Source organism: Coffea arabica, chromosome 11c (genome assembly GCF_036785885.1).
Source record: "Coffea arabica cultivar ET-39 chromosome 11c, Coffea Arabica ET-39 HiFi, whole genome shotgun sequence".
Lineage (NCBI taxonomy): Eukaryota > Viridiplantae > Streptophyta > Magnoliopsida > Gentianales > Rubiaceae > Coffea > Coffea arabica.
Genome location: NC_092330.1, coordinates 4,119,969 through 4,146,867, shown reverse-complemented (window position 1 = coordinate 4,146,867; position 26,899 = coordinate 4,119,969). Strand labels below are relative to the sequence as shown.

The 26,899-nt window shown below is 34.0% G+C and overlaps 4 protein-coding genes across 15 annotated transcripts; 1 reads left to right on the top strand and 3 right to left on the bottom strand.

Moving 5' to 3' along the window:
* The first annotated feature begins 4,554 nt into the window (after positions 1-4,554).
* Positions 4,555-11,560, top strand: LOC113716779 (uncharacterized). 5 transcript variants are annotated; one of them, XR_003454215.2, is made up of 16 exons: positions 4,555-4,936; positions 5,006-5,167; positions 5,546-5,725; positions 5,920-5,977; positions 6,303-6,353; positions 6,703-6,785; positions 7,211-7,298; positions 7,814-7,855; positions 7,948-8,022; positions 8,276-8,344; positions 8,852-8,967; positions 9,519-9,631; positions 10,321-10,400; positions 10,628-10,962; positions 11,053-11,119; positions 11,208-11,381. XR_003454215.2 is itself a non-coding variant. In XM_072070382.1 (16 exons), exons 1-16 carry the CDS (start codon positions 4,656-4,658, stop codon positions 11,329-11,331), a joined length of 1,659 nt encoding a protein of 552 aa, XP_071926483.1. In that variant the 5' UTR covers positions 4,555-4,655; the 3' UTR covers positions 11,332-11,560. The 5 variants fall into 5 exon arrangements, 4 of the variants coding, with proteins under 4 accessions (XP_071926483.1, XP_027097014.1, XP_027097015.1 ...); XM_072070382.1 differs by having other exon boundaries at positions 4,555-4,885; positions 10,628-10,748; positions 11,208-11,560; XM_027241213.2 differs by having other exon boundaries at positions 10,628-10,748; positions 11,208-11,560.
* Positions 11,561-14,581: 3,021 nt separating this feature from the next.
* LOC113715835 (replication protein A 70 kDa DNA-binding subunit D-like) lies at positions 14,582-23,552 on the bottom strand. Of its 7 annotated transcripts, none has more exons than XR_011823108.1 (10): positions 23,189-23,296; positions 17,266-17,426; positions 16,680-16,950; positions 16,503-16,590; positions 16,295-16,419; positions 16,123-16,201; positions 15,896-16,028; positions 15,645-15,802; positions 15,434-15,538; positions 14,582-15,342 (listed from the first exon to the last, which is right to left on the bottom strand). XR_011823108.1 is itself a non-coding variant. In XM_072070936.1 (10 exons), the coding sequence occupies exons 3-10, from the start codon at positions 17,413-17,415 to the stop codon at positions 15,224-15,226; spliced, it is 1,035 nt and encodes a 344-aa protein (XP_071927037.1). In that variant the 5' UTR covers positions 17,416-17,426; positions 23,189-23,207; positions 23,436-23,552; the 3' UTR covers positions 14,582-15,223. The 7 variants fall into 7 exon arrangements, 5 of the variants coding, with proteins under 5 accessions (XP_071927037.1, XP_071927038.1, XP_071927039.1 ...); XR_011823109.1 differs by having other exon boundaries at positions 15,438-15,538; XM_072070936.1 differs by lacking the exon at positions 15,434-15,538 and adding an exon at positions 23,436-23,552 and having other exon boundaries at positions 14,582-15,254; positions 23,189-23,207.
* On the bottom strand, positions 17,751-20,512 carry LOC140016429 (uncharacterized). Its single transcript, XM_072069942.1, has 2 exons — positions 19,702-20,512; positions 17,751-18,820 (listed from the first exon to the last, which is right to left on the bottom strand). The coding sequence occupies exons 1-2, from the start codon at positions 20,510-20,512 to the stop codon at positions 17,751-17,753; spliced, it is 1,881 nt and encodes a 626-aa protein (XP_071926043.1).
* On the bottom strand, positions 23,341-26,581 carry LOC113715834 (phytochrome-associated serine/threonine-protein phosphatase-like). Of its 2 annotated transcripts, XM_072070941.1 has the most exons (5): positions 26,230-26,581; positions 25,988-26,045; positions 25,058-25,168; positions 24,896-24,946; positions 23,341-23,568 (listed from the first exon to the last, which is right to left on the bottom strand). In XM_072070941.1, exons 1-5 carry the CDS (start codon positions 26,301-26,303, stop codon positions 23,341-23,343), a joined length of 522 nt encoding a protein of 173 aa, XP_071927042.1. In that variant the 5' UTR covers positions 26,304-26,581. The 2 variants fall into 2 exon arrangements, with proteins under 2 accessions (XP_071927042.1, XP_027095936.1); XM_027240135.2 differs by lacking the exon at positions 23,341-23,568 and having other exon boundaries at positions 24,113-24,946.
* Positions 26,582-26,899: the final 318 nt, after the last annotated feature.

The window sequence follows — 26,899 nt, the reverse complement described above, 5'->3', positions numbered from 1 at the left end:
AAAAGTTAAGGGTTGTCTAATTGGTAAGGAAAATAATCATAGAATTTATTATGATTATGGAAATAGTAAGGAGAGGTAAATTGTCAGAACTTATTGACAACCATAACCAATTTATTTATAAGTAGGTGAATTTTATCTTTATATCAATAATCGGTTAATTGAATCAGAATGGAGACTAGTCCCTTGACTAGAGGTTTATATTTGATTAATTTAGCTTTATTTAATTTTGCATTTTTGCCTTTATTTAATTTGACTAATTAGATTAATTTCCTACCAGTCCCCCTTTTTATTTATTGTTTTTCTAAGAAAATAAATCACCCAATCCCTAAAAATACAACCCTACTCATCACTATATTTGAGTTTATATTTTTTGAGTAGGAATTTTTATATTTGCTGGTTTGACGCTCATCAGTTAAGTTTATCTCCAAAATTTATCCATGCAAGTTCGGAGTTATCTCCTCTGATCTCACAGCCCTATTCGGCAATCATCCGAACAGAATACTTTGAAAAACACGTGTTAGAGCCAGATTTGCTGCCTCTATAGTTTGTAAATGTCAAGTTTATAACTTGAAATGATATCCGCTCTGCTCTTGGCTTGCCTGACTCCGTAGATATTGGTTTATATTTTCTTGGGACAAAAATTTGATGTGCAACTTCGTTTAACTTTTGGGATGGTAAGCGTTTTTTTTTTTTTTTTAACATTTTTTTGGCTTTACAAAACTACAGAAGAAGTCCCAACTAAAGAGTTCAAAAATGAAGTAAGAAGAAAGATTTTTTTTTAAAAAAATGGTAAGTGGAGGCAGGCAGGCTCTCATTCATGATTGCTACTGCTGCTTAAAGAGGTTCAAATTTGACCCACTGAGGATGAATAAGTGAAAAAATTTTGTAGAATAAGTTTGAGAAGACCATCTTCGACTGGCTACTCATAATTCTATCGTTTCCTGTTTTATTTCTTTTGGTCATTCTTGCTATTTATGATGGACGGCATTTTGTGGGCTTCTTGAATTTGAAATTATTTAGTGAAGGTACACTATTCGAGGTTTGTAAAATTGATTTTATTACACACTGAAACTTAATATGGACTTTCATTTATTGTGGTATATAGTATTGGTACAATTTAACTAGGGAAAATCGTCCAAAACGTCCCTCACATTTTGTAAAATAGCTTTTTTCGTCCCTCACTTTTAAAAGTGTAATTTTATGTCCCTTACATATTCACATCGGTCAAATTTAGTCCCTAACTAGGTTTCCGATTATTTTTGGGCCGAAATCCATCACGTGCAAGGCACGTGATCATTTTTGAAGGGTAAATTTGTCAAATTATATTTTACATAATCTGATCTATAGTCATCCACATTTTATAAAATAAATTTTTTCGTCCCTCACATTTGACAAAATGAATTTCTCCATCCCTTACATTTCAAAAAATGAATATTTCCATCCCTCACTAATTATGTATGTGAGGAAAATCCTAAAAAAAAATGTGTATGAATATATTTTGTTTAAACACATGTATATGTCTATTTGATTTTACATAATAATACGAATAGCATAAATATATGTACGTGTCTATTTGATTTCACTTAACAACATGAATACTATATATTATACGTGATCATTTGATTTCATCTGGTATTAGTTAGTAAATAATCTTGCATTCATTGTCAAGTTGGCCAATAAAGTTATTTTCGGTCAAAATACAATAAGAATATGCAAATTAAGGTTCTGTTGGTAAATATTAGCCATAATCATACAAAAAGAGAAGATAACCCACAAGTTGGGCCCAATTACATACATGTGTTTATGCTATTATTATTAAGTAAAATCAAATAGACATATACATGTGTTTAAAAAAATGTATTTACACACATAATTAGTGAGAAATGAAAAATTCATTTTTTTAAATGTGAGGGATGGAGAAATTCATTTTGTGAAATGTGAAGGATGAAAAAAATCATTTTATAAAATGTGAGGGACGAAAAAATTTATTTTATAAAATGTGGAGGACTATATATCAGATTATGTAAAATATAATTTGACAAATTTATCCTTAAAAAATGATCACGTGCCTTGCACGTAATGGATTCCGGCTAAAAAATGATCGGAAACCTAGTTAGGGACTAAATTTGTCCGATGTGCATATGTAAGGGATATAAAATTACACTTTTAAAAGTGAGGGACGAAAAAAGTTATTTTACAAAATGTGAGGGACGTTTTGGACGATTTTTCAATTTAACTAAGCTTAGATAAGTATCTAGATCGTGATTATCAATGATAATGATCTAACCTTCTCCGGTATTAAATTCTTTCTTGTAAATGCTGTCAACTGGGAAAATGAAGTCCTTGGCACGTATTAAAAGCAAGATGTACTTGGGGTGTCTTTATGCGAAGCGTAGTTTTGCAAGCACAGAGGTTGTCAATTGATTTCACTGATACAGGAGTGTGCAAAATAAAAAAAAAATTGATTTATCGACCGAATTTGAATTGAAATCAAAATTTTCGAAATCGGTAAATCGGAAAACGGAATAGAAATCAATTTTTTGTTTTTGAAATATATGAATTTGGTTCGAATTCGAGAATGGGTTTTCTCGAATCAGAATTTATCGAATACCTAATTCAACTTCAAATTTGTATGTTTTTTATGTATGTATATGTAATATAAAATTTATATTATATAATAATACATCTAAATAATAATTATATTATATAACAATACAATAATAAGTCTTATTAAGTTAGTTGTATATTATGTTATAATTATAAACATATATTATACAAAAGTTAGCATTTAGTTTAGCAAAACTTATATATGATTATAAAGATTCCAAATTTCAGTGAAATTGGTAATTACCGATTTTCAAATTGAATTTGGTACGAATTTGAATTCAAAATTTGTGAAATTAAATCGAAATCGAACGAATTTCTTGATATCAAATTTTCGAATTCAAAGTTCCGAATTACCGAATTCGATTTCGTTGCACACCCCTACGCTCATATAAGCCACTCTCTGTTTTCACGAAAAACGCATTGTATGCATTGGTAAGTTTCCGTATTTTGGTTTTGCTTTTAACAAGCATGGTTAATTGATGATTGGACCTTTGTGTGGGATTGGAACTAAGTGACATCAAACAGAGTGGGCTAGAAATTTGTATCTTATTGGCTGCAAATTGATATGAAGGTTGCTTGTGCTCCATGGATAACCGATTTTTTTTTTTTGGATATAATTTTATGTTATTGGATATACAAAATAATGAAATGGTTCACACTCTACACCAACTAATGAAGAATCAACATGAAAGACATCTTCTAGTCAAAATTATAGGCAAAAGACTTGATTTGGTGATGTTGTTTATCATCTGTGAAGTTTGGGTTGACTGTATGTGCTTGAATTTCAAAGTGGGTAATATATTGTGAATTTTGATATGTATGAAAACACGGAAATACTGATAGTACTTTTTATTTTACTATATTTATTACTCCCTCCGTCCCAATTTGATAGTCTCGTTTTCCTTTTTCGTCTGTCCCAAATTGTAGTCCACTTTCCAATTGAAGAATGTAGTTGTATTTTAATTTTCCTAAAATACCCTTATTCAATGTAAGTTGTTGTGACTATAAACCTACCCCATTTAATGAGAGTTGATTCTTTTTTTACCATCAATTCAAGTTCCCATAAAGTTGTACCATATTTAATATGAGGGTATTTTAGAAAAATAACAATCTAAATTTACTTTTCCAATAAAGTTAACTACTTTTTCTTAAACTGTGTGAAAAAAGAAATGAAACTATTAAAGTGGGACGGAGGGAGTAATATATGTCTAAATGCATTTATGACATTACAATGATATAGTCTCGTACTTAGGTCCCGTTTGGAATTGCGGTACTTTTAGTAAAAAAAAAAAAAAATAGTTTTAGGTGCTAAAGGTACTTTTAAAATATTTGGTAAACATCATTTCATAAAATTAGGAGTAGAACTTTTAATATTAAAAACACATTTAGCAAAAGGTCAAATTTAGTACTTTTAGAGTAACTTTTGTGATTTAAAAAATAAAACATCAAATTTAATCATTTTATCCTTTATTATGAACCAAATAAAGAGATAAATACTTTTAAAATTTTTAAATTACACATTATCCAATACAATAAGTATTTATTGAACTACATCTTCAAATAATATATTTAAAAGTACTTAATCAATTAATAAGTACTTTTATTAAAGCATTAATTTTCTATACACTGACAGTGTATATAGTTTTACCATTAGATGCATGACACATAATCCAAATATAAATTTGAAAATCAAATATTATATATGTATTGTATATTCAACCGTGATGGATGACACATAATTTGAATTTGAATTTGAAATTCAAAATTATATATATATTGTATAATTAACCGTAACAGTGTATACACAGTTAATATACATATAATTTACTTTTTATTAAAAACTTTATTAGAAAATTATTTTCAATAAGTTATTGCAATCACAAAGAGACGCTGGGATTGGGCCGACCAGTTGAACCCATTGACTCTGCGTTGAAGTTAGCCGAATCATGGTCCAGTACGACTATCGAAACATATAGGTTCGACAAACATCTGCGAGACCATGAGATTGTGACTAAGGAAGTCAAAAGAGTACGGTGGAAAAGCAAGAAATGAGGCGACAAGTTCAACAATTTACGAACTTCAGCACCAGAAGTGCCACCGATTCTTCATCGAGCTTGTTGAAAGCAAAGAAATGGGATGCGTTGGTGATTGGGGGCGGCCACAACGGCCTCACTGCTGCGGCCTACCTCGCTAAATCCGGCCTCTCCGTCGCCGTTCTCGAGCGCCGTCACCTTATCGGCGGAGCAGCTGTCACTGAAGAACTCATTCCCGGCTTTAAGTTCTCTCGCTGCAGCTACCTGCAAAGCCTCCTCCGTCCTTCCGTCATAAAGTAGTTTCTTGATTAATGATTTTCTTCCATTTTGGATTGTTTTGAGTTTGATTTCATTATTGTGAAAAGGGAGTTGGAGTTGAAGAGGCATGGATTGAAGCTACTGAAGAGGAATCCGTCGTCGTTTACCCCTTGTCTAGACGGGCGTTATCTTTTGCTCGGCCCTGATAAGGAGCTAAACCATGCTGAAATTTCGAAGTTCTCCAAGAAGGATGCTGAGGCTTACCCCAGGTTATTGCTCTTTCAGTAATTTCCTAAAGTTTAACTCTTGGTTTTTGAACTATAATTTCAGTAAGTCGGTTAGGTAAAAAAATATGCTCGTGCTTTTAGTCACGATGACCTGCCAATTTTTGCAAACATGATGAATTTAAAGTTGGATGATGCTGCTAAAATCTTCCATTAGTTAGACCCGTTACTTCTTTTTTTAATGCTAACGTGATTGTAGGCTAGTAGTGTTCAATTAGAATACCAGCTGATTTGAATTTTAACTTGCCTGGATGTTGGTTGAGGGTGTAGCTTGACATGCAGATTGTAATCTTTCAAACGTAGATACCATCACAGATTTTAGAGTAATTTTAACTTATTTTTGTGTCGTCTTCCCAATATTAGGTTTGAGCATCAGCTGGAGAACTTCTGTAAGTTCATGGATCCACTTATTGATTCCTCCCCTCCTGAAACTCTTCAACGTGCATCATCTATCAAAACTCATATGAAGGATAGGTTAGACAAATCTGCGTTTTGGGCTCATTGCATGCGAAGAGCTGTTTCCATGGGCCAAAGAGAGATGGTGTAAGCGTTCATTTTTTCATCTAATATGGATTTACCTGTACTGCATTCTGGTCTTGGTGCTTTTTCTTGCTTCTGCTAAGAACAGTGGATTACAGCGTAGGACCATAGGTAGCTAACTTGTTGAAGTTGGCTTGGAAACTGTTAACTTCAATAAAGATCCTATCTGTTTTAACTGTTCTACTTTGTATTTTCAGGGATTTTATGGATCTTTTGCTCTCTCCAGCCTCAAAGGTTCTAAATAACTGGTTTGAGGTAGTCACATTAAAACAGGCTATCTTTCAGTAACTTTTGAGCCTCACCTAAAATCTTTTGCAGAGTCAGACTCTTTCAATTTGAAACAGAGCAAACATAGGTTATTGGGCCATGCATTTCATGTTAGCCATTACTTAAACTGTTAGCAGGATTTTAAATGCTTGAGTCCTAAATGAAAACAATTGTTCTAAATTAGTAGGATTTAGGGCCTTCTAGTGTATGGTAATTTTCCAATAAGTAAATGGATGAAAGTAGCGATGAATGACAAAGGCATTTATGTATTACCTGCCAGTGACTAATTCATATTCTGCCATTTACCTCACAGACTGAAGTCCTGAAGGCAACACTTGCAACAGATGCAGTAATAGGAACCACGGTGAGATTCAAATCCCTTGTGTAGGGGTTTCAAGTATTAGCAAGAAAGCGTTTACAATGGGAACACTGTATGCCTTTGTCAATCAACCGTAAATTTGATTTGATAATTGACACTCTCTTCTCCATGGTGAAGGGACCTGATTGTCACTCTACAGCTCTGTGAAGTAATTGTGTCCGTGTTTTCCATTCTATATATTTTCATTTGATGGTCAGTCTGTCTACTGTTCAAACAGAAGAATCAAGTTACTTTCCATTCTAAATCTGTATTCTACTCATGCAACAGCCTCATGGGGCCCATCTTATAGCATAAATGCTGATGTGTAGCATATTTTTGAACCTGTTTCACGCAGGCAAGTGTCCATACACCAGGAACTGGCTATGTTTTGCTTCATCACATCATGGGAGAAACTGATGGTGATCGTGGAATTTGGTCGTACGTATAATACATTAGGATACTAAGGGTGATTTTGCTCCAGTAACAAAGAGCTGATTGCTTGCATTATTAATGTGCTTTATAGATGTTTTACCTGGAGCTAATTGAGGACGTTCTGGGTTTCTTTCTCCTTGATCTTACATTATTTCACCTCATTGCGTAGAACTTATCCTCTTCCAATCATGCTAAAGTAGTTCAATCTATTCTTCATTTCTTCTCATGGAATACTTGTTGCATGAGCAAGCTCGCAGATCTCTTACTATGCCTTAGTTTTGGAAATTTTTTGTCCGAGAATGCTGTTCACTGTTTATATAGGAATCTCCCTATGGTTAAATGACTTCAGCATCATCTCTTATTGTGATTTAAATAGATATGTTTATTCTCTTTGGATAACATGCCTGCTTGAGAGCTAACATAAGCTGTAGATATGTTGAAGGTGGAATGGGTTCCGTGTCTTTGGCTGTTGGTAGTGCAGCACAGGAGGCGGGTGCTACAATAGTGACTAAAGCTGAGGTAATTTATGCATAATTACTCGTACATGAAATTCATCTTCTTCACAGTAGAAGAGATTGCTGCTTGATGATATATATTCTCACAGTTGATGCTTCAATTTGTTTTACTGATCAACTTGTTCAGTTCTTCATACAACACCGAATCTGGTGGTGTTTCCTCTAAAAAATATCATTCTAATTTTATCTTTTCATTAATTTACTGTTGAGGCATGATCTATTAGAAGTAGGCACAAGGAAAAACTTGAACCGGTTGATTTCTTCTTACATATTCTACAGTCTTCACATTTGCTTGGAGCCTATATAGGAGCTTTTGTGCTTTAGTACCAAATATTGCTTGAGACAACCTGTTCAGATCATTTGTTTTTACCATATTATTCCTTGCAAATCAAGATAGAAAGTATGTCTAACCTAAGTTTACTTTGGTTTGAAAATTTTCCCTAGTGATTATTTTTATATGATTAGGTTGGCTTATGAATATGTCCTAAATAATTGGTGAACATTTGTTTTTGTTGGTAGGTCTCAAAATTGCTAATTGGTGATTCAGGAAGAGTAGACGGGGTTAGTTTTGCAACATGATTTCTTACACTTGGGTTGAAATTTAAGCTTACATTTCTAATTTGGACTTTGGGAAGCTGGATTAAACCATTTAGGTGTTGCTTTCTGATGGAACTGAAGTGCAGTCTTCTGTTGTTTTATCAAATGCTACTCCATATAAAACTTTTATGGTAAGGTGGCTGTTAATTCTCATAACTCTCTCTCTCTCTCTCTCTCTCTCTATATATATATATATATGTGTGTGTGTGTGTGTGTGTGTGTGTGTACATATATGTGTGTGTGTGTCTGTGTGTATGTATGTATGTAAAATGTATGTTTGTATACATGTATGTATGTATACACATACCATTTTCTCTTCCAAAAATATCCAGTAATATTGCTTAAAGCTACTAGTTATGTGTTATTATTCGTGTATCATGACAGGAATTAGTGCCAGAACATGTGCTTCCTGATGACTTTCTTCAGGCAATCAAGTGTTCTGATTACAGCTCTGTAAGATGTCATGCCAATTAATTATTCCTTCTTCAGCTGTTTAACTAATTTATCTGATCTGTTGTATATTACTACATTAGCGTGTAACTTTGCTCCTCTTGGTCTTTTTAAGCATCACTTTAGCTGCAATATTTGAGGATGATATACAACATCACATGCTCACTTGAACTATTCAAGTAATTAAGTATGGTTTCTCATTCAAATGCATGCTGGCAGTATTCATGCAAAATATATGGATTTAAGTTGTTTGATGAGTGACAAGTGAACCCAGGAATTATAGGAGTGAAGATTTATTTGCTCTTCGTTTTCTTGTCCTTATTGTCATTATAGTTCCAGGAATGTTATTCCTATGAAAATTTTCCTTTGTGTTATTACAATGTTGCTAATTATAGGAGTGAAAATTTATTTACTCTTTGTTATCTTTTCCTCATGGTCATTATAGTTCCAGTAATGTTATTCCTATGAAAATTTTCCTTTGTGTTATAACAATGTTGCTTATTATATTAGGCGGCTACAAAAATTAACTTGGCTGTTGAGCGAGTGCCACAATTTCAGTGCTGCAAGATTAATCATCCTAATGCTGGTCCTCAGCATATGGGTACCATCCATATTGGTTCAGAGAGGTACGTTATCTTTTTATCTTCTACATTGTCAGTTTATCGAAAGAAAGAAGGGAGAGATTGACAGATTGATATTTGCCTATATATGTAATCCGTAGCGTCTGATATAGGTAGAAGATGAATTGTATTGAAGACCATTGATTTCAGAGGGTTGTTAAAGAGTCAAGATCACTTACAGAAAGTGGCATGTGTTTGACTGAGTAAATCCTTTCTCTAACAACTCAGATTGTTGGATCATTCTTAACTTTCGGATGAATTGATATTAGATGAATACTTACCATGATGTGCTCTCAGTTATCTTTTGGTGGGTCAGGAAGCAATTGAATTATGGCATTGCTACACAGTGGTCGTTTTTAACCTTGTATGGTGATATTTGTGATTTGTTAACATTCTAGATATGCCTTAAGTTTTAAAGTTCTTACCTAACTAAATGACCTTACTCGACACATCGGGGTTCTGATGGGGAAAAAAAAGGTCTCGTGCTAAATGATTAATTGTCTTGATTTTTGAAAGTTTTAAGCTGGTTCTTATTTTCTAGCTGTTATGTCTTTCAGCATGGAAGAGGTTGATTCAGCCTGTCAAGAAGCTGTAAATGGTTTTCCCTCTAAAAGACCTATCATTGAGATGACAATCCCTTCTGTCTTGGACAAGACTATCTCTCCCCATGGTACTTCACAGCTTCATACTTTGTGTTGTTATGCATTACCTTGCATACATTGATATCTTCTGTTGAGTCATCTCTCTCCCTCTTTTTTAAACTGCAATCTACTTTAGGAGGAGAGTGTTACATGCTGAGTTACTCTGTCCAAATCTAGGTAAAGGAACTAACAAGAGTTTCTGCCTGTGAGATTTTATTTTTTCGATGTAAGTACACATACACACATACATACATTATTTTTTGAGCAACATACATGCATGCATGCACACATACATACATACATACATACATATGTATATGTAACACAGAGCAATCTACTTCGAGAGAAAAGCATTAGGTTTTGAGTTACTCAGTTCAAATCCAGGTAAAAGTAACTACCAACATTTTCTGCATGTTCTGATAATGTCTATGCTAGATGTTTACATTTATTGTGTTGTCTTCGTCTGTATGTCTGGAAATGCAAGGGATTAGGTATCCCATGAATTTTTGGGTCAGGGGACGTAACATTGTGAACTTGATAATTTTCTCTATCAAGCAGTTGGAGGTAGATGAGTTTCATTATTCATATGTTGCAAATTTGAATTTTTCATTTTCTCAAGTAATTTATTCCTGTTTAACTTACATTATAAAATAATTACATGCTACTAACTTTACTGTGAGTACCTGGATATCTCATTGGAATTTGATTCATCTCATAGGTAAGCATATCATCAACTTATTTATTCAGTACACACCTTATAAACCTTTGGATGGCAGTTGGGAAGACCCTGCATATAGGGTGAGCGAAATTTCTTAGATCAGTTCTCCTTTTCTGTACCTAGTTGATAATTTTGGCTATGCACTACCGTTAAAATTCGTACGTTGTTGGCTTCTATCTTCTAATAGTCAACTTGCTTTAGCAATATTCTATTACTTACATTTTCTTCAAGTTTGTTGTTTTTTTTTTAACAGTTGTAGCAATTTCCATGGTCAAGTTTGTGACTAAGTGAAGAATATTTGCTGTAGGAATCATTTGCACAAAGATGCTTCTCCTTAATTGATGATTATGCCCCTGGCTTTAGCTCGTCAATTCTTGGATATGACATGTTGACTCCACCAGATCTTGAGAGAGAAATTGGTTTGACAGGTTTCACTTTTGAGTTTCAACATATTGTTTGGGAGAAGCTGCAGAGACTATGCAGCACTGATACCCGTTCTCTATACCCATATGTTGACATTATATCCCCATACAAGATTCTAAATTAAATTAAGAAAACAGCTTAGTCACTCAGGGAGGACAGTCATAGAGAATGCATTTGAACTATTTGGCTTGATTTTTCTTTCTACCTGATTAATACATGGCAAGCACGGGTTCTCAGTATTTGCTATTAAGGTAACAGTTTATTCTTATGATGCTTAGATGCTTATTCAGCATTTTTAAATTTTGACAGGAGGAAATATTTTTCACGGTGCCATGGGGTTGGATTCTTTGTTCCTTATGCGACCTGTTAAAGGATGGTAATAAGCATGTAACAAGTGCTACAATGAAGAGTTCCCTTTCAGAATGCATTGTCATAATGTGATATGCTCTCTTTGCAATTTGTAGGTCGAATTACAGGACTCCAGTACAAGGTCTATACTTATGTGGAAGTGGAGCTCATCCTGGGGGAGGCGTGATGGGTGCTGCCGGTCGTAATGCTGCAGGCACAGTCATTCAAGACTGGAAGTAGATGGCTTGATTGATCTCCTATATTCATTTCAAGGCATCACAGATGGAAAATCATTGCATCCATCATTTTTTGGCCTAGGAAGCTTATTTTCCACTTGTAGATTAGCGGGTGAACAGTGGCTACTTTACCTTTCTTTGTTTCCTGTCGTAATAGGACAAAACCTTTTCGACACCCTGAAATCTGAAGAGTTCCATCTCGGCCAAATTAAGGGCGAGTGGCTTATTTTTTTTCCCTTGTGCAAATTGCAGACAATTGCTTTCTGAAAAATATAGCATGCAAATGTGCTTTTGCAGAGCTGCTAGTTTGTCTATTTTCACTTTTTATTTTTTGACACGAGCTGATACTAATTACTAAAATCAAACTTTGAAAGAGAGGGACAGGCATTCTAGTATCCGCAAGACAAGCCTTTCCAGTCACTTATCAAAGGTATCATGAGGAAAAAGGAGTTCATTTTATCATATTGTTGCTTCCAATCAACAGTCTGTACACGCTTACAATATGACCATCACTTACATTTACTCCATAGGAGCACTTACCCTAGCAACCAGTTCTGAATTTGGAGAGAGAGAGAAAGAGAGAGATTGTCCCTTTAAATCTACAATTCTTGCTATTGAACTTTTAGAATATTTTAATTTTGGGTTGCAATTCTAAATCAGGGCAAATTTTATTCAGAAAAAAAAGGAGGAAAAAAAGAAAGAAAAGAAGACTAAGAAAATTTGTAAAAAGAAAATTTTCAATTAAAGATGAAAATTGGGGCAATTTTTTAGTTAATGATAGTTTACACTCGCAAGTTTTAAAAAGAGTAATTTCAAATTGATTTGATAATGCATTCAAAATTCGTTTTCGAAGTCTCCCATCACATGCACCGCTATTCGGCCCCTTATCCTCTCTAATAATTTTGAAAGAAGATTTGCTAATCAAGAGGAGAGCGACATGTAGGATCTTTTCCAAATTCCTTAAAGGAAGTGTTTCGCTTGTACTCCTCAAGTTCGGAAAACATGCGACTTTCGACTATCCTGAAAAATTGTCGGTATTTTTTTTTTTTCTCTTGTCTTCTTCCTAAGATTGAAAAATCCAAAGATTGTAAAAGCCACTCAAGTAAGCGTGTCATTGCATGCACTCTATATTTTTTATGTTTTAATAGCTTACATTTTAACTTTCATTTTTGACAATTCAAATTTTGCATTTTTCATTTCTCTCACTGGTTGTTTGGAAGTCCAATTCCATCAAGCAATTTAGGCTTGAGGTGTACTTTTCATATCTTCCACTAGTTGTCTGAGTTTGGGTTCAATCTCACAAGCAATCTAGGCCTAGGATGCATTTTACATTTCTTCCACTGGTTGTTTGGATTTGAATCCAATTCCAAAAACATTCTAGGCTGAGATGCATTTTACATTTCTTCCGTTAGTTGTCTGGTTTTGGGTCCAATCCCACTAGCGATCTAAACCTGCGTGCGTTTTTATTTCTCTCGGTAGTTGTTTGAGTTTATATCCAAGCCCGCCAGTAATCTGGGTTTGGGGGCATTTTCATTTCTCCCCCTTAGTTATCTGGGCTCACATCCAATCCCACAAACAGTTTAGGCCTATGTGCATTTTTATTTCTCTTACTAGTTGCTTGGGTCCGAATCCAATCACACTAGCAATCTAGGTTTGAGATGTATTTTATAATTTTTTTTTACTAGCTGTCTAGGTTTGGATCCAACCCTACCAGCAGTTTAGGCTTGGGTGCATTTTCATTTTTCTTACCAGTCATTTGGATTTGGATCCAGTCTCACTGAACGGTTTAGGTTTAGGAATCATATAACTTTTTAATTTACTGTTGATGAGTTTCGGTGTCTACTGCACACTATTCTTTCTCCTACTTGATGAGTCTTAGCATCCACTACGCACACTTCTTCCTCATTCTCAGTGTAGTAATTGTGATCCATAGTAAAATTTTCTTAATTTTAGAGTTATAATTGCATTCCACCATGCAAACTTTTTAATTTACTGTTGACGAGTTTCAATGTCCACTGCACACTCTTTTTCCTTCTTTTTGGCAAATCATGTTCACCCTTCTTCCTCCTACTTGGTGTAGTCTCAATGTCTACCACACACCTTTCTTCCTCCTTTTGGTGGAGTAAGTTAATCAATTGATAGAAAAAAGAAAAAGAAAAAGTAGTATAATAACTAATAAGGTTTTTCTAACGGGTGTGCACCCGTTAACATAATTAAAATTCACCTAATCTAGCATTTATATACATGTACTAGAATTATTACCCCCTTTTATTTATATACTTTCCTTATTTAATGTTACATTTCCTCCGTTGCATTTATTTACTTTTCCTAATTAATTTTACATTTTAAAAAATATGGCACTCAAAATATTTATTAGCCGGTGCTCGATACCCGTTAAACAGACCCTAACTAATAAGTATGTACCTTTGAGTATTACTCTTGCTTTTGGATCTAACTTCCTTGAAATATTTATTAACAAGTGCCTATTGGACACCCATTAGACAGACTGTAATTAATAAGTATGTATCTTTGAGTATTAATCTTGCTTTTGGATCTAACTTCCTACAAACTTAGGGTTTTATGTACCTTGATGGCTCATTTTTCATGGTTTTTTATTACAAGTGCCATGGTAAATTGCATTATTTTGGCGATAGAAAGATAAGTGCTAGCAGAAGATTTGTAATATTTATTTTAGGGAAAAGGTCAAGTATGCCATTTAGCATGTAAATTCCTTAAAAATACATTCATTATGCAGGTTGTTTTTTATTCATATGAATGAGTGCCTATTGTTAACCCGTTAGAAAATCCTTTTTTCTTACACTTATTTGGACAATAAAGGCTAGCAATGACGCAATGTCAATTTAAATACACATCCTACTAATATTATTACCATGTGTGGTTACAAATATTGACAAGATAATGATGGTATCTGTCATATAGAATTCAAATCTTGAACTTGAGCGTTTTGAAAATATGGTAAGACATATAATTGACAATTATGTAATTGCCATAAATTTTTTGATCTAATCCTTGGCCATTGTCACCTTCAAGTTCTATTCTTTTCTCTTCTGTACTAGCATGGTTCTGTCCGTGCTACGCAGCAGCCTACCCACTGATATGACCAACTAATATCATATTTATCACAACCATATATGACCAACTCAATCACACTTGGGCAATCGAGACCATATATCTATATGACCAACTGACAAATGAAGAGGTAAATAATGAATATGCAAATCACAACCATAGATTATTTAAACTCAATCATTCATGTCTTAGCAGAATACACACTTCAGTTCAAGCCACAGTTACATATTAGGAGGTTTAAATAAGCTTCATTGCCTATTGAATTACAACATTGATGGTTAAACTACTAATAGATATATTAGGATCCATTACTTTTTAAGTCAAAAGAATAATGGATCATAATATAATTCAAAAGACATTGTCTAAGGAATGAAGACAGCCATCAAGGCAATGAACAAAAGATATAACAAAAGTACGGAATTAGACCATATCAATCTTCCTTTGCTTTAGCTTTCTTTGCTGGACTGTCCTTGATATTGCCAGGTGGGCTATATGATTTTGCAGGTTCTTTGGCAAACTGTTTAGCAGTCTTTGTTGCATGTTCAGGAAGTGTGTCTGCTGGTAAATATTCTGGAAACTCAAGACTTCTTTTTGCTCCACTGGTTGTAGACGTCTGGTCTTCTTTGTAAGAACTGGCTCCAGCAATTTGTTCAAGTGCCAACTTTGTGGTTGGTGTGAACATCTGATCCTTTGATGATTTTTTTGGATGCCTTGCTGATGAACTGCCAAGTGCAGAAGAAACTTGAGTCCTTTCTGGAAGTCCTAGTGGAAGGGGATGGTGCGATAGTTCAGTTGCAGTGTAAGCCTTAATGACAGTATTCTTTCTCTGCAGTTGACCTTGAAAGGGAGTCTCATAGGATTTCAGAAAACAGACAACTGTGTACTTTTTCAAGGCATCATTAAGCTCAGTATCTATTCCAAAGCTCTACACCAGAAAAATTTTTTAGTTAGGTTCAGTGAATTCTTGTCTATGTATATTTGTATTTATGACTGAATATAAGACAGGAAATTTGTACTTACATCTTCCTGTGCTTGCTTAAATTGCAATGGAGTGAACTAAATCATTTTTTCAGCATCTTCTCCAGATATAATGGAATGTATTGAGCTCGAAACATCAGTTACTATAATTGGAATGCGAGCCCTTTAGTCGAGTGAAGGAATTAAGATTAATATATGGTAACAAATCCGAAGAATGTTTAATTTAGAAGCATAAGTTAATGGTCTAACCTGAGTTCAACTTCACTTTGCTGTTTGCATGAAGGACAATGGATGATCCAGTCAATGTCAGCATTCACAATTTTGTGACAATTCACACAAGCAGTAATCCAATATTTGGTGAATCCATATGCAAGTTTGACAGTTCCTTGCACCCAAGCTGTCTTTTGCTGAGTCAAGCAACCATAAATGGTATTTGAATGTGAATTACAGACAAAAAAGTTATATTTGAGCAGAATTTTAAAATAACAAATAGCTCTTACAACTAGAAATAATGCTTGAAAAGTGCTGATTGCTTTAATATCCTCTTCATTTGGAGGAGGAAGTAAACAGTTAGCATCACTGTATGTTTTAGCATCAAGCAAATTTCGGATTTCTTCCTTGTTCAAAGTAAACCTGAATGGTTATGTTTAGAACACAAATTAAAAATGTACCAGTAAATTTAATTGCTAATTTAAGGAAAAAAATTTTTAAAAAAAAGTAGACTTACCATTGCTTGAAAGAGAGGTCATCTGGGAGTGGAGAATTTATCAGAATTCCAGATGAATACCTTGTAGTGAATGACAAAGCTGTAAAAATGATGAAATGTTTTAGTAATATAACATATCAAGTACTAAGAAGCCAAACAATAGAGAAATCATAATGCATAGTGTAAATTTTACTATTGAATGTGGTCACTTTAACACGGAGAGCTATGATTAGAGGTGCAGTGCTAATCATGTATGCTATTTTGCTCCCTTCATCATGTTCAAATTCATTCCAGAGAGTCATAAGCATGAGTTTTTTCCTGTCAAGTATAGCAAACAAATTGTAACTGCTGTCATTAATCTAAAATGACTTAATAAAAAGGTAGTATTCAGGTTTGATTACTCTTCATTCACTATTATAATGTCTCTAGAAGTACAATCTGGATCCACCTGCTTTACTGGGAATGCGTGAATCACAAAGCCTCTAATATCTGAAATAAAGTATTGATATGAATGTAAGCAATTAATAAAATGTCAAATGATTGTCAAGTAAAATAAAAAATAATGTAAGAAAAATTACTGCAAAGATTATCTGAATCAGCATATTTGTGCAGATCAGAGAAGTTTGTCAGCTCAAATATGCAAGGCAACATAGGTGGCACAGGTTCAGCATAATTTTCAATCAAAGTCTTGTAGTTCAAAATCCAGGAGCATTCATAGCTCCCAACTTTGTATGTTGGGTCAACAGGAACCACAATTGCATTAGAAACATAATATCTTTGATAAGGCTGTAGAAATTTGCTGAAGATCTTGATGTGTTGTTCATAGGTCACAACAGAAACTTTTGTTCCCTGATTAGGATTAGAAAAAGTTAGTTTTATATATATTATGAGTTAAAACATAACTGTCATGTTAATGGCTAATATCATATTTATCACACAGAAATTAAAATTATAGATATGAATACTTTAATAGTTAGGTGAGTATTCAGTTGCAATGAAACTATAGTTCTGATATCGTAGTATGTATACACCTACATGAATACTAAGGATTTTTCCTTAAGCAAATGTAATGAACAGACAAATCATGAAATTTTCTTATACAGAATCTAAAATATTCTCATATATGAATTTAATGAGCTGAGAAATAGAAAATGATTTGAATACCTCAGTATCTGTGAGTAGAAAGCGCATAATTCGCCTCGGTGGAACTTCACGAGTCAGTTGATTATGGCCTCTGTGAACAACTTGTGCGAGAACAGTCCACTTTTCTGCTCCTTTCTGAATGTCTAGCACTGAAGATATATGTCTAGACATGAAGACCTATACTGGTAGAGAAATTAGATAGTCAATTAAACAAAATAATAAAGTTCTAAACAAAAAAGGCCATGAATGTTAAAACCTGATAATGTAATGTGGGAAGTTTTAAGAACTTCTTTATATACTATATTTTTAGTATGATCAGTGCATGATTCATCAAAATAAGGTGGCCTGATAAGCACTTTTACAGCCGAAGCTGTTCTGGCTCTTGAAAGTGCAACATATAATTGGCCATGTGAAAACACAGGTTCTTTCAAATATGTACCAACAAAATCTAAAGTTTGGCCTTGTGCTTTATTTATTGTCATCGCAAAGCACAAACGAATTGGAAATTATGTTCTCTTATATGGAACTGGATATTGTTCATCACTTGGTGGCTGCATCGAAATTCTATGTATAAAAACTTCTTTGCCACAAAAATCACCAACTGCAATTTTAGCACAAATAACATTCTTGCTCAAACTCTTTATTATCAGTCTAGTTCCATTGCATAATCCTTCAGCAGGATCAAGATTTCTTAAAAGAATTATTGGGGCATTGAGTTTAAACAGTAACCTATGTGCAGGTAAATTGCTAGGCGTAAGAGTGTTCAGAAGATCAATATATTCAGATTGATGATTTTCATTCAGTGTTTCATCATAGCTTAGGTACTCAGTCAAATCTCCTGGAAATTTTTTGATCAATTCATCATTTATTTTATCTACAAAGTTATTCTTTGTAGTTAGAATTGCTCTATTTTGTGGGCAATGCAGTTTCTTTGAAGGATCTTTAAATTCAGGATACACAATATTGATTAGCTTTTCAATTGCATCAGTCTCATTATTATAGTTAACTATAATTGAAGATGGAAGTTTTACTATGTCATTCTCATCTGTTTGCTGTGTTTCATCTCCAATTTTTAAAAGAAACTGTGTGAATGAAGGATCTAATTTTGCTCTCATGTTCTCTGTTAATTGCAATTTCTCTAATTTGTGCCATAATGGAGAATTTATCAAACATGCATTTATCATTTCAGCTTTTGTTCCTTTTCTAACAACTGGTAATGTTTGTCTAAAATCTCCACCAAGCACAACTACCTTTCCCCCAAATATTTCTTCTGAATTCATTAAATCTCTTAAGAGATCATCTAAAGCTTCAATTGCTGCCTTTTTAGACATTGGTGCTTCATCCCAGATTACGAGTTTTGCTTCCTTGATCATTGCAGCTAAAGAAGTTTGTTTACTGACCCGACATGTTGCACCATCAAAGATATCTATTGGAATTTTAAATCTGGGATGTGCAGTCTTTCCACCTGGTAAAATGGAAGCTGCAATTCCTGATGTAGCTGTAGCAAGAGCAAGATAATCTTTAGATCTAACATCAGCTAACAAAGCTTTATACAGAAACGTTTTTCCAATACCACCTGGACCGTCAATGAAAAAACCCCAGGTCTATCTGAGTAAATTCTCTCAGATATGACTACGAATGCTTTTTTCTGTTTTTCATTGAGTAGCGCAATTGCATTTAAGTCAGTTTCTGAAATGACAATGTTTCTTTCTGCTCTTAATTCTCGAGTTTCATTCTCTATATTTTCATAAGAGAATCCAGTGGGAATCAAATTATATGAATGTATACTTTTTCCCATGGATTGCAAAAATCCATCAATTTGTTGCAAGACATTTCTTTTCACTTGTGCAGATGTCATTGCTGAACATTTGACAAAATTTTCTCACATAGAAGATTCAAAATTTTGCCACAATGCCTTTGGGTCATTAGGGCAAGAATAAACCAAAAGTGTTACAAAAAGTCACCTCATTTCGTAGGGCATATGAAAAAGTGAGGCTTCTTGTAAACAAATTTCTTGGCTGTTATCATTTTGTAACAAGCCTCGAATTAATGCTGCTTCTTGGAATGTTTCTACTTGAACTCCATCAAAGGTTCTTAAGTCATCAAATGAAGTTGGACATCGAACCTTTGATAAGAGTAATCTTAAGTAGTATCGTTCTCCTTCAGAAGGATGAGCAGCCATTATTCGACCTATTGATTCACCTCTTTCTCTCAATTTCCAGTATTTTTGCTTAGGTAACCAGACAAAATGATCAGGAAACTCTACATAAGTACAATTTAGATCCTGAGCTGCTTTATCTGTCCTATTCATGTAAAAAAATTGAGTGAGCATTGTTTTTTTCAAATGATAGTTATTGACAATATTTTGAAGATTAGCTGTTTTTTTGAAACTCATTGGCTGATAATTCTCCAAATGTAATTGTAAATGAATAATAGGTGGCTTTATTTCACTCATACAGAATCTAAAAATTCTCCATGCTGCCTTAGATGGAGAGACCCACCTAGCTGATACATATTGTTTAATTTCATCAATTTCTGAATCAGATTTATTATTTACTACACAAAAGTTAGTTCTATCATGACCTTTATAGATATACTTGTAAATGTACTTGACTGCCTTAATTGTAGAGCATATTTCAACATTAAGATGGCAATCAAATTTAGCCAAAAGATATGGATTGTATTGTACAACCCATCTGTTATCTAAAAGAGCTGATTTAATCTTAATTTGAACTCCATCATCTCTCCTTCGATATTCAGGATATGCATTAAGAGTTTGGATAGTTTCCTCACAGAAATTTTTAGGAAAATTATTCTTGCAAGTTCCATTTTTTCTCATGCATACACTTGTTGGATCAAGTGAACCACATGGTCCATGAAGCATATGTTTAATGACCAAATTATATAGATGTTCATTTTTCTCTTTATTTGGTATCTCAGCACAGACAATTTTATCATATTCTTCAGGGGTATACATCTTGAATTTTGACTTTAAAATTAGCAAAAAGTGTGTATGTGGCAGTCCACGTTTTTGGTATTCAATGACATAAGTATAAGCTGACACTTCACCAAAGATGCATTTTTTCAGAAGTTCATCTTTAAGCTGCTCTAACTTAGCATGAAATACTCTAGCAAGCAAATCTGGTCTGTTTTGTGCCTCTTCTTTGTCTATTAAGTGCTCTTTTATTTTTGGCCAATTAGGATTGCAAGTCATGGTCAGAAATATATCTGGTTTACCATACTTTTGTACTAATGTCATTGCATCCATGTATTTACGTCTCATATTTCTTGGCCTTCCAATAAAGGATGGTGGTAATATAATACGCTGGCCAACATTACATGTGTTGACTCTCACCTGATCCTAAAGCGTCTATTATGCCTTTCAAGAACTCTCTCCTAATTTCCTCTTGTTGTAATCTATAGAAGTCGAGCCTTTGTGTCTCAAGCTTCACATATTGATCAACAATACTGTTGTTGGAGGCGAGCAAAATGTAATAACCAAGATTCATCATTGTCCCTAATCTTAAGTTTATAACAATAATATTCTCGAAGGGACACAAAATTTGGATCTTCATGTATGTTTTTCATTGCTGTGGAAATAATAACAGTACGTCATTAAATGTGTAATCATAAATATTAAATACGTAAAATGAAAGATCATGGTATATAGTTATTATACTAACCATATTCTTCATTTTGGATTAGTTGTTCTGCGGTAGCATCATTTTCAGGGGAAATCAAATCTGCTACAGGTTGCTTTTTTTCCCCTTTCTTCCATTTACTTTTGCTCCTTTCTTTGGTATTCCTTGGTGCCAACCAAGATCACCAAAAGGAAAAAGTATTGGATATTGGAGTGGATCATAACATCTATAATAGTATTGTATATTTTTTGAAGTACCACTATGGGTATGAACTCTAATATCACGCCTGTTGGTTTCTCCATTTTGTTGCCCCTCAACCCACAAGCCTGCAACTTGTGAAGTTGTTGGTCTATTATATACTCTTTGATCAACACCAGGTAGAGTTTTTAACACAATGCAGTAGTTATCTAAATTAGGTATCTCTCTCAAATTTCTAAAGAATTTTGCATATGGATTAGCCTCAAGAACTTGCATAATTTTCCTAATTACAGTTTCGGATAGTCTAAGACAAGCTGCTAATCGATTGTTTACTTCAGTTTCAAAGTCATTGAAATATAACTGCAAATTATTATTATGACCATTGCTTGAACTGAAATCATTCAGAAAGTGATATACTTGTCCTTGAATTCTAAAAGTGTAAATTCCTTTATTCCTTTTTGAGAGAGTTTGATCAGCTTTAACACCGAAGGAAGTGAATCCAAAATGATTATTATATGTTCTAATAAGAGTTCTAAAAGATTGTGCCTCTTGTGAAGATGAAGTCAATAATTCTTTAAAGATATCTAGAATTTTATTTTTAGCCAAAACAACTTCACCATCTTGACAACAAAAATATGTTGTCTCAGAAAAAAACTTCTTGGCTCCGCAATAAGGACAATCTAGTTGGGTTGGTAGGATATCAGCTTTGTCAGGAATTATATCCAACAAAGCTCTTCCTGTTTTGCACCCTCTTCCTAAAATACAATTATTTTAGAGCATTTAGTAACCAAACCATTCAATTGATTTTAATGGCAGTGGAGAAAAACATATTAGAAAACTTAAAAGTATTAACTCTAGACCTGGCTGAGTTTTTTTGAGAGATGATTTGCGATGCTTCGAACGACACCGAGAACTACGCTGAACATCAACAACTGAGGAACACTCATTAACAATTGTGGTGCTTGTTTGCTTTTCAGTTATATTTGTAGAAGCAATTGATCTAGACTTTGCTCTCAATCTTTTCTTTTTCCATCTAAAGTAGGCTTGCCTTCTATATTCTTTCTTATTTATCACCTCTCCAGCATATATGTCAGAATATTCAAGAGGCGTGTTATCATAAGATATAACTGGAGTACTACCTATTATAGGTATATGCCTATTCACAAAGAGGGGAGGAGTATAATTAGTTAGTTGCATGTCTAGATTTGATATTTCAGAATAACCATTTCTCCGTTTAACATTTGTGACTTGCTCACTCTGAAACTGATTTTCTATAACAAATGATTGCTCATTGCAGTTCACTTGTGATAAACCTGCAGGCTGAACACCAAACAGATTGATTAAAGATGAATTCATTGTGAGCAAACAATGATCGTCAGTAGAATTAGAGGTATAATGAATTCCTCCAGCATTTTCTGGAGGAAAGCAAACATTTTTACCTCTGCAGTTAGTTGGCACAATTAGATTCCTATCGATGTGATTTTGTAAAACACATGTTTCAACAAAGCGATTTTCACAAATGTCATTCTCACTGTTGATTACAAGAGGAGAATATGGCTGAAAAACAGAAGAATCGACAGTAAACTTCATATGCTCAGTCAGCATATTTAAGTTTGTCTTTTTGCTTCTTTCTAACATGCTTAGATCAAAAGCATCATCAAATATCTCATCTATCAATCTAAAACTTGAACTAAATTTGTTTTTTTCTTCATTTTGAAACACATAAGATCAAAATCTAATTTTACTATAAATACTATAAAGAAAGTAAGATACTAAGCGAAAAACACACAACAATGACAAAATCAAAGCATCCTAGAATAGCTAAAACTAACTAATATATATATAATGACTACCTTAATAACCCAAACTACAATAATACTAAATTATGTAATTTTTCAATACATAAACAACTAACAACATCAAGCAGCATTTGAAAATAAAAACAGAGGGAAAAATAAACATAAGCTAATCCGAAAAATAACCATCATAGCATAACATCAAACACATGGAGGTCCTTAATTAACAGAAGGCAATAGACAGATGCAACAACAATGAAACAAAAAAAATTGCAGTTCAAAATAGAAGCAGAGAAAATAGAAACATACCTATATTTTCTATGCTTGGCTGAATGTTGGCAAAAGTCAGGCAACATTTGAAATCAATAAAAACAGAGAAAAAAAAAAAGCAAACATAAGTTAATCGATAAATTACCATCATAATCATTCTTTTATGCATAATATCAAACACATGACAGTGTCTAATTAACGGAAGCCAATAATAAACAGGAGGGAAGAACATTCAAACTAAAAAAATTACAACTAAAAAATAGGAAGAGAGAAAATGGAAACATACCTAGATTTTGTTTGCTCCTCTTCTGAATACCGGCAAAAGTGGGAAACAAAGGTATATATAAGGCTGGAAATAGTAAGTTCTGAAAACTGTACCATGGATGATAACTCGGCACAGCAGCCATACCTAAAATCAGCTGTTTTTTGGGGGAAAACAAGAATTCACGTGGATGAGGAGGATTTTTTGGGAGCGAATCGAAAGGAAGTACAATTAGTTGCTGGAGCAATTGGCAGAAAATTGAAGATTTTGCACGCTCACAGACTTTGGGGAAAAGAAATTTCAGTGACCTAATTTTTGGGGTAAAACAAAAATTTACGTGTGTGGAGGAATTTGTGGGTTGCAATCAAAAGAAAGGACAATTAGTTGTTGAACAATTGGTTGAAAATTGAAGATTTTGCAGGCTCATATAGCTGCCTACTAATCGATGGAAAGGAAGAGGCTACGCGGCACAAAGAAAGAGGAAGGAAACTCTGCTTAAATGAAGAAGCACTTCACTGCCTAATGAGACCATTAAGGTGATGTTGACTAACCTACATTATCAGCATCAGTCATGCTAACGGCCATGACACAGGAACATTAGTTCTAACGGCTATGACTCCGTTAATTTATATTATAATTAGGAATATTTAATAAATATAATATAATTCAAAACACCCCATGTGATAAAAGGACACACAAATAGTCTACAACTATTTGCATTTGACCAGGAAAATATAAAAGGAATAATTTCAAATGGACAAAAATAACCCTAAATAGTTAGCAACTATTTAAAGAGCTACTTTTCATAAAAGGATTCAATTGACCTTTCTCACCAATTAAAAACCAAACAAAAGAATCAAATGAAAATAATTAAACTATTTTTACCAATTAGCCCCTAAATAGTGAGGAACTATTAGGCCTTTGAACTTGAATACCAAGGCTCAAATAGACATTTCTCTCTCTTTAATGTCCAAAATAAAGAAATGAAATTTGTTTCCTCAAATGAGACCTTGACACTTGGCATCAATGGAGAACTTGAGTTGTTCTCTTATCTAGTTGGTAGATAGAGTAGCAAGATTTCTGAATCACATCTACAGTTGCTTAATTAAGCATTTTTCTTCTTTTTAGAACTCTTTGAAAACCAAAAATCCCTTTGTGATAAATTTAATATACAGAAAAGCTCTCTGAGGTTTCAAAACATACAAAATAACACCTTATACTTTAAACTAAATTGTAAAGGTGACGGAATCCGTTAAAATTATCTATTTCCTAAATAAGCAAGATTTCCAAGATACTTCAAAGCATGGTAAAACAAAAGTTGCACAAATATCATGTGCTATACGCGCAAATTGCCAAGTATTTTTTTCTGTCTTAAAAAGCCAAGAAAATATTTCTCATCAAAAAAGATGCATGACGTGCCTAGTGCAGCATGAAGCTGCAGGAGAATATGCACAATAAGTATGATGAGTTTGCAAAACCCAAACCTGGTCAATAGTTCTAATGTCTGGAGAAAGGCCACCATGGACGCATAGTACCTGGGATTCATGAAACATCTCAGTAGAGTAGAAATCATAATCAATATACATTAAGCAGTAACAGGCAGACCCCCACAAAGACAGTGAGGGAGAGAGATGCAGCCAGCTTACTGTTCCATCTATAGTAGCTGATGATGTTAGATAGTCAAAAACGCCAGTGCAACACCGCCATGCATTAGCATTTCCGTACTTTCTCTGGCATTCATCATAGAATCCATACACCTATAAAGATGGAAAATGAATGTCCTCAGAACTCTGCACTAAAGGAAGGTGAAATACCTATAAATAGGGTGTACGTGTTTTAGAAGCACTAATTAACATGCATCTCAGATTAACAACGAAGGAAACACTTTCCATGATAAATTTAATGAACAAGCTATCAGGATAGAAAGCACAACTTGATTAATCATCTATTTGGAGCCTGGAAGCCACCATCCTAACCAAATAAAGATCACTCTTTTCATCAGAGAAAGCAAAACAAGGTGCCAGGCCAATCACACCAGACAACCCAAAAAATTTCTCAAAAAGTTCTAGTATTTGTTCCCAAAGTTCCTCAATGACTTTAGTTCAGAAATTGACCCTAAAAAACTAGAAGAGAGGGGGAAAAAACCAGAATCTCTCTGAGATATAAGACTTTACTTCAGAAATTGACCATAAAAAACTAGAAAAGAGGGAAAAAAATCATAATCTCCCTCAGATATAAGGTTTCTGTCTTCCAAGAACTTTAAAAAGCTCAAAAGGAGCACAACTCTAAAGCATATCACGCAGATCCAGGATTACATACAACAAAATCATATCATGAGACACCAATGGAATTCATTCCATCTATCCACTGTCATAGGATGAATAACACTGGAGAACTAACAACCTCTCAAGTAAACAACAAAGATTTTTTCTTATCTTTTCTTTTTTTTTTGGAAGGTGTGTGGGTATACATTCAAGCCAATAATTCAACTAGACATCTTGCATGGACGTGGTTCAAGAACAGGGGTTGCAATCCATGCTTCTAGATTGTGGAAACATACATGTTGAGAGAGAGACCTGGGTTAGTTGTCTGCTTTCATGGTTTCCACGTAGTAGTGTAATATTAGCTGGGTATCTGGCAGCAAAATAGAAATCATGCCAATGCGTAAGTAACATGTCATGTCATATGTCATGGTCAAAAACTAAGTCAAGCAGTAACTACGGGAACACTGAAATAGAATTTACTGCAGCAACTTACTTAGAAGGAGAAAGTGTCCACTTGGGGGGCGGGGGTGCGTGAAGGAAAAAGAAAACATTACCTGACATAACTCAAACCCTTATTAAACCCAGAATGAAAAATCTTGTCTATGACTTTTCCAGTAATCCTTTTCATACGAGTCAAATCTTTCAGAGTTAGTCAAAACTGTCCCCGGTGGTACCACTTTAGGGTATTAGCAGTTTTTTGACAAAGCTAGACAGAAAATCAGTAAAATTATTGTAGAGAAGCTTTAGCAGTTCTTGGGAAAATTGGCAAATTCCTCAGCTGAAGCTAAACATAATACTCAAACTAATGTTTCGGCACGAGTTATGAACTCATTATTGAAATCGTTAGTAGTTACTTTTCACAAAATAATAATCCCAATGGCTGATGAAAGCTAATATGTACAAATACTCAGAAATATTTCATGCATTCACAATTGCTAGACATCAATCATCAGAGTACTGGCATCAACATAATCATAAAAATTTCATTCTAAAAGACGTGTTTCGCATAACCATCAGAGTACCTCTCATAATGCGCCTAAAAGATGTGTTTCGCATAAAGTTCACACCATGAAACTGTAGGCACATATTCCAGAGCGGAGCAAACCCGCCCAAGTTCAGCATGCTCCATAATTCAGAGATGATCTTCATCAGGGAGTCAGGAATGAGATCAGCTGAATACCTAGTGGCCTTACCTCGTGTCATAAACAAGTGACATTTTACACC

What these genes read in the sequence shown, in the direction of transcription:
- LOC113716779 (XM_027241213.2), top strand. Translation starts at nt 4,656, where the DNA reads ATGAGGCGACAAGTTCAACAATTTACGAACTTCAGCACCAGAAGTGCC. An exon ending in CAATAGTGACTAAAGCTGAG is followed by an intron (nt 7,299 to 7,813) that starts GTAATTTATGCA and finishes TTTTGTTGGTAG; the next exon opens with GTCTCAAAATTGCTAATTGG. An exon ending in GAGAGAAATTGGTTTGACAG is followed by an intron (nt 10,749 to 11,052) that starts GTTTCACTTTTG and finishes AAATTTTGACAG; the next exon opens with GAGGAAATATTTTTCACGGT.
- LOC113715835 (XM_072070936.1), bottom strand. Translation starts at nt 17,415, where the DNA reads ATGTCTAGACATATATCTTCAGTGCTAGACATTCAGAAAGGAGCAGAA. An exon ending in TTCAAGCATTATTTCTAGTT is followed by an intron (nt 15,803 to 15,895) that starts GTAAGAGCTATT and finishes TGCTTGACTCAG; the next exon opens with CAAAAGACAGCTTGGGTGCA. An exon ending in CAAAGTGAAGTTGAACTCAG is followed by an intron (nt 15,255 to 15,644) that starts GTTAGACCATTA and finishes CTCCCTTTCAAG; the next exon opens with GTCAACTGCAGAGAAAGAAT.
- LOC140016429 (XM_072069942.1), bottom strand. Translation starts at nt 20,512, where the DNA reads ATGGATGCAATGACATTAGTACAAAAGTATGGTAAACCAGATATATTT. An exon ending in ATGGAGAATTTTTAGATTCT is followed by an intron (nt 18,821 to 19,701) that starts GTATGAGTGAAA and finishes TTGACGGTCCAG; the next exon opens with GTGGTATTGGAAAAACGTTT.
- LOC113715834 (XM_072070941.1), bottom strand. Translation starts at nt 26,303, where the DNA reads ATGAAAAGGATTACTGGAAAAGTCATAGACAAGATTTTTCATTCTGGG. An exon ending in AAAGCAGACAACTAACCCAG is followed by an intron (nt 25,169 to 25,987) that starts GTCTCTCTCTCA and finishes CCATCTTTATAG; the next exon opens with GTGTATGGATTCTATGATGA. An exon ending in CAGCTACTATAGATGGAACA is followed by an intron (nt 24,947 to 25,057) that starts GTAAGCTGGCTG and finishes CATGAATCCCAG; the next exon opens with GTACTATGCGTCCATGGTGG.